The 11099-nt window shown below is 49.0% G+C and overlaps 1 protein-coding gene across 1 annotated transcript in view; it reads left to right on the forward strand.

Annotated features, from left to right (window-relative positions):
* hs6st1a (heparan sulfate 6-O-sulfotransferase 1a) overlaps nucleotides 1-7604 on the forward strand; it is a 30467-nt gene extending 22863 nt beyond the window's left edge. The window contains exons 2-4 of the mRNA XM_084675256.1: nucleotides 4167-4389; nucleotides 4650-4898; nucleotides 5127-7604. Coding sequence (XP_084531382.1) covers nucleotides 4167-4389; nucleotides 4650-4898; nucleotides 5127-5444 — 790 coding nt within the window. The 3' untranslated portion in view covers nucleotides 5445-7604. The remainder of the gene's footprint in view (nucleotides 1-4166; nucleotides 4390-4649; nucleotides 4899-5126) is intronic.
* Nucleotides 7605-11099: the final 3495 nt, after the last annotated feature.

The following is an 11099-nucleotide window of genomic DNA, read 5'->3' on the forward strand; positions in this document are numbered from 1 at the left end:
CACGAGAGTCCATGACATGATCTCAATTTACAGACAGTGATTTTCATTGGTTGTCACTCCCATGCAGCACAGAGAGGGGTGCGATGGGTGAACAAGCTGAAGGGATTTCCCTGGAAGTGGTTTGGCACATGCGTGCATACTTCCAGGTGGAAGACGGGGTTTTTACGATGGAATGCAAGAAGATGTTGTTTCCCAGATCATTTCTACACCTCCTCTCACTCTCTCCATTTCCTCCCCTCTCCCTTTACGTCTAACACCAATGTTTCTTCCCCCCTCATGTTAGAATACAAGTTTGGATTTACTTATCAGTGCTGCCAAACGGGTAAGCAGCTTAATACAGCACCAGCCTGTGTGTGTGTGTGTGTGTGTGTGTGTCTGTGTGTGTCTGTGTGTGTGTGTACGTGAGCTGGGTGATAGTTGTGGAGAAACACTTCTCTGTTGGAGTCACATCGTGTTTCTCTTGAAATTAGGCTGTTATTTTTGAAAACGATGATCAATTTCTGTTGAAAACAAAGCATGTGATTATTGTGAAACATGCTTGTCAAGATTCACGGGACTTAGCGTGTAACTGTTACTTGGCGTGTGTGTGGGGAGAGAGAGAGACACAGACCCTGAAGCTGTATACGTAACAGCACATCTGCCTCACAGGAAGCAGAACAATCTTATTTTCCTGCAGTTTGGTTGTAAGAGAGACTGGAGCAGTGTGTGTTTCCTCCTGATAACGCTGACAGCACACACATGCACTTTCTCTCTCTCTCTCTCTCTCTCTCTCTCTCTCTCTCTCTCTCTCTCTCTCTCTCTCTCTCTCTCTCTCTCTCTCTCTCTCTCTCTCTCTCTCTCTCTCTCTCTCTCTCTCTCTCTCTCTCTCTCTCTCTCTCTCTCTCTCTCTCTCTCTCTCTCTCTCTCTCTCTCTCTCTCTCTCTCTCTCTCTCTCTCTCTCTCTCTCTCTCTCTCTCTCTCTCTCTCTCTCTCTCTCACCACACACCTCTCTCTCTCTCTCTCTCTCTCTCTCTCTCTCACCACACACCTCTCTCTCTCTCTCTCTCACCACACACCTCTCTCTCTCTCTCTCTCTCTCTCTCTCACCACACACCTGCAAGACTTTCATTATCTTTCACAGAGAGAGAGAGAAAAAAAACATCTTAGTCCCACAATGTTTGTTTGTGTGTATGTGCATGGGTTATGAAATGGGAAGCTGCTCCCCTGTCACCTGCCGCAATTTCTCCATAAAGACCAAAGGAGGAGGAAGACGGAGAGGTGGATGGGCAGAATACAAAGAGCAAAGGTGTGTGGAGGGGGATGAGAGGTGGAGGCAGACAGGAGAGGTGGAGGCAGACAGGAGAGGTGGAGGCAGACAGGAGAGGTGAAGGCAGACAGGAGAGGTGGAGGCAGGCAGGACAGGTGGAGGCAGACAGGAGAGGTGGAGGCAGACAAGACAGGGGGAGGCAGACAGGAGAGGTGGAGGCAAGCAGGAGAGGTGGAGGCAGACAGGAGAGGTGGAGGCAGGCAGGACAGGTGGAGGCAGACAGGAGAAATGGAGGCAGACAGGAGAGGTGGAGGCAGGCAGGACAAGTGGAGGGAGACAGGAGAGGTGGAGGCAGACAGGAGAGGTGGAGGCAGACAGGAGAGGTGGAGGCAGACAGGAGAGGTGGAGGCAGGCAGGAGAGGTGGAGGCAGGCAGGAGAGGTGGAGGCAGGCAGGACAGGTGGAGGGAGACAGGAGAGGTGGAGGCAGACAGGAGAGGTGGAGGCAGGCAGGACAGGTGGAGGGAGACAGGAGAAATGGAGGCAGACAGGAGAGGTGGAGGCAGGCAGGAGAGGTGGAGGCAGACAGGAGAGGTGGAGGCAGACAGGAGAGGTGGAGGCAGGCAGGAGAGGTGGAGGCAGGCAGGAGAGGTGGAGGCAGGCAGGACAGGTGGAGGGAGACAGGAGAGGTGGAGGCAGACAGGAGAGGTGGAGGCAGGCAGGACAGGTGGAGGGAGACAGGAGAAATGGAGGCAGACAGGAGAGGTGGAGGCAGGCAGGAGAGGTGGAGGCAGGCAGGAGAGGTGGAGGCAGGCAGGACAGGTGGAGGGAGACAGGAGAAATGGAGGCAGACAGGAGAGGTGGAGGCAGGCAGGAGAGGTGGAGGCAGGCAGGAGAGGTGGAGGCAGGGAGGAGAGGTGGAGGCAGACAGGAGAGGTGGAGGCAGGCAGGAGAGGTGGAGGCAGGCAGGAGAGGTGGAGGCAGGCAGGACAGGTGGAGGGAGACAGGAGAAATGGAGGCAGACAGGAGAGGTGGAGGCAGGCAGGAGAGGTGGAGGCAGGCAGGAGAGGTGGAGGCAGGCAGGAGAGGTGGAGGCAGACAGGAGAGGTGGAGGCAGGCAGGAGAGGTGGAGGGAGGCAGGAGAGGTGGAGGCAGGCAGGAGAGGTGGAGGGAGGATGACTCAGTCCCTTTCTCTCAGCCGTGGGTCGGTTGGTCTGAGGGCTCTTTGTGAGGATGAGGGAGATATTGATGGGAGAGGAGGAGAGAAAGCCAGATGTCCTTGTTTTGTGTAAGTACAGCACACATCGAGACAGTGTTGAGTCTGGGCAGAGAGGCTCAAGGAAAAGCCTTAGAAACACCCAGACAAACTTCCAATGGTTGTCTGTCTTCTGAATCAATAGTTGGTGTGCGTGTGTGTGGATAATCAGAATCCGTTTGTTGACAAGTACGTTTATACATACAAGGAATTTGCTTTGGTAGGTCGGTGCAGAAAATAATAGTAGTAATATATGAAGAAAGATAAAACAAGTACTATATATGAAAAATACATATATGGAACATTGTCATTGTGTTGCATTACCTTCCAATAGATATTCATTCACATATAATACCATGTACTTATTATGTAGTTTGATACCTCAATCCTTTTTTATACATACATTTACCTATGACAATAAATGAAATAGCTGACATTGAGAGCTAAGAGTGTATGCTGACCCTGAGATCATTATGGGATGGTTAGTTGTGTCCTCATCTCTTATCAGTAGCAGCTTGGTATACATTCTGATCCCTGCATGTGCTCCTTCATTTCTTCATTAAAATGATGAAATGCCAGAGTCTTCTCATTGCCGAGTGCAGACGCTGGAACTTTGATGAATCACTTGGGCTTGTGGCCTCGCTGCTTTCGCTGTATTAGAGAATTCTTTTTTAAAATGTTGTCTCTCTCTCTCTCTCTCTCTCTCTCTCTCTCTCTCGCTCCCCCTCCCTCCAATGTTTTTCCTGTTAGACAAATCAAATCACATTTGATTTGTGGAGCCCTTTGTACAAGACATGTCACAGAGGGCTTCCCGTGTGTCCATAGAACAAAGAGATGTCTGTCAGTCTGTGATCTCTGATGGGGGATGTGTGTGATGATGTCGGTGGGGATTATCTCGGGGTGTGTGTGTGTGTGTGCGCGTGCGCATGAGTGATGGTCAGTAAGTCTTGAAGCAGGTAGGTTCAGAATCAGGAAGGACAGTAGAATGAAGTTTCAGCAACACATCCACTCTTTTTTCCCCTCTCTCTTACGCACACACACACACACACACACACATGTGCTAATGAGGATATGCTGATTGATTAGGCTGCAGTAATTAGTTGGAGTGCAAAGGCCTGTAAAGGTGTCTCCTTCTGGCAGGAGTGCCCCCTCTGGGATAGGACGGAACTGAGCTCTGCGCCATTACACACACACACACACACACACACACAGAGGGTGTATTAGCTCTGCAGCTGAGATATGAGTCACACTGCAACTGTGATGAGCTTGGGTTTGTGTGTGTGTGTGTGTGTTTTTTTGGTGGGGGTGAGGATGTTTGTGCTGGGATGTGCTTGTGCCAGCAGTTTCCTTTCCTGCACAGTGGCCCAAACTCTGACCTGCACGAGTGCTTCCAGGCAATCCCCCCCCCCCCCCCCCCGCTCTCTCTTTCTTTCGGTCTCTCTCTCTTTAGATTTCCACATATTTAGCATGAGAAGGTTATCTCTAGATCGAATAAGATCAGAGAAACACCAACCAAACTCCCACTGTCATCTATGCCTCTCGGGCAGGTGCCGTAGCGGGCCATGCAAACACTGCCCCCACATGGCCATTTCTGGAACTTCACTGTACATGCCTGAATCCGTCGTTAAACTGTTTACTTAATCTCTCCCTGTCCCTCTGTCTTATAGGAAATTCTATTATATCACGTTGCTAAGAGACCCCGTGTCGCGATATCTCAGCGAGTGGCGACACGTGCAGAGGGGCGCCACATGGAAGACCTCACTGCACATGTGCGACGGGCGGACGCCCACTCCAGAGGAACTTCCCGCCTGCTACGAGGGCTCTGATTGGTCAGGATGTACCTTGCAGCAGTTCATGGACTGCCCGTACAATTTGGCCAACAACAGACAGGTACACACATTGACACACACAAACACTCACTAAAACACACACGATGGATCACAAATACACACGCACACACAACTAAGGACAACAGTCGGGGGATGGGATGTTTTGACACACACAGACACACTGCGATCACACATACACAGATAAAGCTACTCCAGCAGGTACCCCGTGTCTGCTAGGCTTGGATGATATGACACACACAGACATAAACACGCCGGCACCACAGCCCTCCCTTCTCTGACCGTCCCCCCGTCCCCCCCCAGGTCCGCATGCTGGCAGACCTGAGCCTGGTGGGCTGCTACAACATGTCCACGGTACCAGAGAAGAAGAGGGCTCAGCTGCTGCTGGACTCTGCCAAGAAGAACCTGAGGGACATGGCCTTCTTCGGCCTGACAGAGTACCAGAGGAAGACCCAGTTCCTGTTTGAGCGCACCTTCCGCCTGCGCTTCATCCGGCCCTTCATGCAGTACAACAGCACGCGGGCGGCCGGCGTGGACCTGGACAACGGCACGGTAGGTGGCTGCCTGGTGGAAAACAGGCGGGGAACGGAGGGTGGTTAAGAGTCAGAAGACCGACGTGCCATGGAGTGTCTTAAACGTGGCGGGGGGGTGGGGTGGGGTACCCTCTGCATGTGGTGGTCACGTTGATTTGGATGTCAACCAAAAAAAACACTGTCAAAAAGTTCTGTGTATTCATCTATATGACCCCCCCCCCCCCCCCTCACACACACACACTTTCAGGTCCAGCGCATCGAGGAGCTGAACGAGCTGGACATGGAGCTCTATGACTATGCCCGGGACCTGTTCCAGCAGCGCTACCAGTACACCCGTCAGCAGGAGCGCCGCCTGCAGCGCCTCCGCAACCACAACCAGAACCACCGGCAGGGCCTGGCCGTGGGCCTGTGGCCCTCCTCCCGCGCCCGCCAGACCTCCGCGGGGCCCGGCCCGGGGGAGGGCGAGGGGGACCGGGAGGACCTGGAGGACGGGGGGAGGGGGGAGGAGACGGGGCCCAGGCTCCCCACGGAGGACTACATGAACCAGATCCTCAACCGCTGGTAGCAGGAGAACACACACACACACATCCCCGGGCTCTCACAAGCGGGCCTGATACACGACAGACTCTGACTGACGGATGGACGGACAGACTGGAGGGAGAAGGGGGTTTGACGTGGGGACTGAAGGCATCTGGATTCCCCACACCATGTTCTGCTCTCGTTTGGAGGTTGACCCATGCTGACATTCACCCACACCCCTACCTCGCCAGACAGGAAGAAGAGGGGACTTGGAGAAGTGCTGACGACCAACTGTCATCCCTCTTTCCTTGTGTCCGCATCCCCCTCTCCCTAGTCTCTTTCTGTCAGCGTCCTGATATACAGCCCGAGTTAAGGTTTGGGACCGCTCAGTCCCTCACAAGGGCAATTTCCTTGGATGTAACGCACCAACCAGAGAGAAGCTTGGGACTCAGACTGTAAGAAGGTCCTGTATGGGCGAAGCTGACTCGCTGAGTTTTAAAATAAGATGCTATAGAACACAGACTTTACCTTTTAAGGGAGTGTTGAACGACATTCTGTAAAAAAGCTTTTTTGCTTATAAAGGTCCACCTACATTTCGACTATGAATCTGCTTCTGTCATGAAGGGTGATTAGCATCCTCATTTTAGGACGATTATGTTTTATTTTGTTTTATGCTTTTTTTAAAGCAGAATTGTGATAACACTGAGACCAATTATGCTGCCTAAAAGAAAAGAATAATTCCTTTTCTTTCTTTTTTTTCACATTGTGTTTTTCTGTTTATAAATCAATTATAATCGACGAATGGACGTACAATGGACCATAGCCATTATTGAAGCCTTCTAATATGGAAACACACCTGTTCCCCAGTTCTGCCTCTGTTTTCACAGCGTGAAACACACCCTCCAACTGTGACACAGGCAGGGGGGGGTTCTCTCCAACGTAGCCCAATCTGGCAACATGGCTGCATTAGAACAAAGAAGAGACCAGGCTGTTCCGCGGCCCATCCCACTGATCAGACGAATGTTAGAGCTGGGAATTCTAGAGCTGGGCGGTTGCCGTGGTGCTGGTTGGCTCCTTGGGATGGCCCGTCAGATGGTCCTCCTCAGGCCACAGGGGTCAACAGTCAGGGGGGAGGGAGGGGGTCATGGCTAGGATCTGGAGCTGTCCTTTGATATGTCTTTTAAAATTAGCTCTGTGCCCCAAGTGTGAGAGGGAGTGGGGCAGTCACCTGACTCTTAAGGAACAGATAGCATGGATGGTCTGGGGCCAGGCTAGTAGTGCCTATGACCTTAGATTATACCACAATTTCCCTGTAGACTACTTGTGTGCGAGTATGTGTGTGTTTGTGTGTATGCGTGTGTGTGGGCATGTGTTAGCGCTAATGTGTATGTGTATATACCATAGTATGTACAGAATACATCTGTTAGGCATGTGTGTATGATTATGTAAATAAGTGTGTCTGAGAGGCAATTCTTTTTTTTTTGAGGGACTGACAGGTTCCCAGACCAATCGCCTGCCACTATGGGGTTGGAGGTGAAGCTGATTGGAGCCGAACGTTGACCCCACAGCTCCCAGTGATGTCACATAGTGAATAATATAACTAGCGTTTAATGGGGCTGTTCATGTATACAGAATACAGTTCATACTCCAGGAGGAATAATCACTTCTTGTGCAATTTGGCCCCTTCAATTTATTCTTGAGGTGAAGGGGGAGAGAAGGATACACAAAAAAGGCTTTAGGTAGATTAACCTGAACCCCTCTCCCAGAACCGATTCGTTCTGCTAGCAAGTCCAACTCTTAACTGGATAGAGTCAGCAAATTCTGGATCTGGACCAGTGGTGAGGGCTAACTGGTGCCAGTTCAACCCAGCTATGCCCAATGCAACTGCGAAAGCTACAATTTAAGTCCTTTCCTTTCAAATGATTCCATTTCATACTGTATACTGTAAACTGTAATGTTGAGGATTTTCATATCTTAAAACTGATGTCTTAAACATTTGCTTCATGAAAATGAACTTGATTCCCCCTCCCCTCTCACATCGTTGCAGTTTTCTACACTGTGTGTCTCTGAACAAAGTGAAACAGATTCATGTTTGTGGTGTGCGGACGCCATCATGGCTCTCTCTTCAAAGCAGCATTCTGGACATGTTTCTAATCATTGCAAAAATGGATCATCAAGCCACCAATAAAAGAAATGTACTTTTTAATGACTGTTTTTTTTTTACTGCAGTTTTAATGCAATTTAACTTGGATAGTGTGTGTCCTAACCTGCTATTTCCCCCATGTGGACCACGGCATGCACGTGCACACATACCGTTTTATATAGCTCAGGTGACTTTCCTCCTCTTTTCCCCTGATTCCTTCTACAGAGATGGTCTATAGCTGGCGGACCTCTCCACCCACACACCAGAACCACAGGACCGTGACCCCATAAACCAGCCTGTTTCTCTCCTAACGACTGCCTTGGCCCTGTCACTGGCTGATCTAAGGCCTAATTCAATCTCCAGACACACCATGCCTGTCTCACACACACACACACACACTCTCACTCACACACCCTGATCTGCACTAGGGAGCTGCATGTGTCTCTGTGTGGGGTAGGGATGTACATAAAACCCTGTGCCCTTGGTGAAGCCAGTGGAGGAGAGGGAACACAGGCCTTCACTCTGCATCATAAACACCAGAGGGATCTTTCTACGTTGCTTCTCTGCAGCACTGTGTGAACTCTTAAAGATCGAGGCAGACAATCAGGCAAGGGGTGGGTGGGCTGCACTTGTGTATGTGGAGAAATGAACCGAGCTCCGAGAGGAAAGAGAGATAGCAATGTGGGACGAATACAGGAAGTCCATCTTCTTGTCTCTGGCTGCTGGTACACTGTGTACAGTGCGAGGCCTGCGACCTGCTCCCCTGATCCCCTTGTCCCAACCCCACTCCGCTCGGCCCAGGATCGCTGTCCTCCTCAAACAGACCCAGCAAACAAGGCAAGCAAAATGCAGAAGTAATAATAATAATAATACATTTGATTTCTAATGCACATTCATCTGAAAACAGATCTCAAGGTGCTACAGTTAAGAGTTATAAGGTGAAATAAGGTAAGAAGTGCACTGAGCGCCTTTGCAATAGGTGTGTCCTTCTCTCCAGGACAATGGAAGCCGGCTCTGGAGTGATTGTATTGGCTCTGTCAGGCCTCCATTAAAAACACTTCAGACCGGCTTTGATCTGACCCCAGTCAAAAGAACATATTGCTATGTAACATTCAAGTAGCCTGTCATAGTCTGGATTCACTTTCTTCTGGGGGGGAGTCAGGGTATAAATAAAACAATGCTGAAATGTGTGTGGAGGGAATCACTCCCTCTCAGGGGCGTTTCTACACGGGGGGCCTACAGGGGCCAGTGCCCCCGTAAAAATGTCCCTGGCCCCCCCTGTGGCCCCCCTGAGCTGACTGAAAAAATAATAATTACATGTTTTTCATCTTCTAGTAGTCATCATGAACCGAGGAATGGACATTTTTTAATATAAAAAAAATTAAAAGTTAGAGAAACATATCAAGGTATTGAGAGAGTTGAGGAGCTGGAAGAGGGAGAGCCAGAGCATTTTGTATGATTTTTATGTAAAGCAAAATTAAAGTATTTAGTGTTTAAATATCCTTTGTTTCCGTGTTTTTATGTGCCCCTCTGATTAAACACTGGCCCCCCTTTGGCCCCCCCAGTAAATTTAGTCTAGAACTGCCACTGCTCCCTATACCTCCCAACTAGTCTGTCCAGATGGACTGCATGTGAGGGTACACAGTCACACAGGGGAATGGGACCTTCAGTGCTTTTTAATTTTCATTTTTTACCGAGATCCACCTTTTGACCTACCACCCTGGATGGGTTCAACCAATCTTCTAGGTCAAGAGCAAATCACATCCCCATGATATTGAGTTTCCGAGAAATGTAGAGGGCACAATAAAGAACGGGATCCCGCCTGTTGGGTTGTGGAACGCTGACAGACGCCAGCAGGGAACCAATCTGAGGAATCTGACAATCCCATTATGATCTGAGCTACACTCTGTGAGTTTGTGTGGGTTTCGTGTGGGTGTGTACATGAATAGACACACAGAAATGTGTTCACGCGCATGCCTGTGTGTGCGTGTGTTTAAAGGGAACTTGGGAATGTCTGGATGCTCGTAAACAGCTTGTCTACAGTAGACTTATCAACCCCTTCATGAAGGTCTGATTCATGGTCATCCCCACAGGGGCCATGAGGGCCAAACCCGGGTCATGGCCAAACACTAAATCTTAGTGTGTTAGTGGCAGTATAGTCCTTTTATATGCAGTTGGACATCTTTTAACGCGCACACACACACTCATATGAACTCACATACATGGATGCATTGGGCCCAGTGATCATGGGTTGGGATGATGCCAAAACAGATGTGATGGACTGCAGAGCTCTTTCGGACAGACCCACACAATCATCTTGTTAGTCAGAGACTCGACTACAGAAATAACCAAATAACATTCCATTACAGATAACAGGCTGTCTGTCTAATTGCCTGTTTGAATAGAAAATAATACAAAAATAGCAGTACAAATAAGCGTAAAAATGTATGTGATCCTGCAGTATCTGAATGACAAACCTTCCTAGTTGAGGATTATGCCATGCCAAAACTAATGTGTTCTTGTATACTGAGTGTTCCCTATTCTGTTTTTGGTGAACTAGCTTCCTGTCCGACACCTCTCCTCACCCCCATTATGCAGACGGAAGCTGTTAATTAGCTGCAGCTCACGTGAAACGACAAAGTATATTAATATTAATGAAGGTTTAATCGAGGTCGGTTTGGTCCCCATTGAGGCTTTCAACCTCTAAAATGGCTGATGTGCAACAGTGGGTGAGAAGACGATCACACCCCAGGTATGCCATTCTGTATTTGACCCCAGAGATGACAGCCACCTCCCATAATTCATGTGGGGATGTCACCTTCCTGACAGACAAACGGGCCCTGTGGGCTGTGTGTATGTGCCACCGCGTGCGTGTGTGCGTCAGCGTGAAGGTCAGATCCAACAGGATAATTAATGGAGCAGCTCTTTTTTGATCAAATTCAATCAAGCCACAGCACTGTGGGAGTCTACCTATCCATTAAGATATGTTGCCCAGTTTAATTTCAACACAATGTGGGGAAAAATGAAAAAAGGGGGTGTCCAATACTCGTCAAGAGAGTTTTGCTTCTAATCTATTCCTACATGACTGAGTGTAGTTAAACAATGATCACTCAATTCTCCTGTGGCCTGTCCTCAAACATAATTACACGAAGGGGGTGCAGTGCAGTGTTGGTCTGCTTAAACCTGATTGGCATAAATCATATTTATATATTCTCATGAGCAGTGGTCTCTTTGCTGAAGTCAAACATAATTTAGTAGTGTAACTGTATTCACTTGGAGTCACCGAATAAACTCCGTAATTTGCTGTAGAATAAATTAAATGGAGATCCTGCTCACGTCATCCAATATACGCCATTTTGGCTCAAAATTGGAACCTTATGAGCCAGGATGACCCCAACATAAGTATTTAATGTACTTTACCTTAATATCTTGAACTGGATTTACTGTTAATCTCGCATTTGATTAGGGACTGAGACGCCTAATCGAATGCGATAAGCATGTGTCTAACACAACTACGCATTTGAATTATTTTGAACAGGCAACATTGCAGTCTATCTA

This window comes from Hypomesus nipponensis, chromosome 3, assembly GCF_054491055.1.
Source record: "Hypomesus nipponensis isolate SF chromosome 3, ASM5449105v1, whole genome shotgun sequence".
NCBI lineage: Eukaryota > Metazoa > Chordata > Actinopteri > Osmeriformes > Osmeridae > Hypomesus > Hypomesus nipponensis.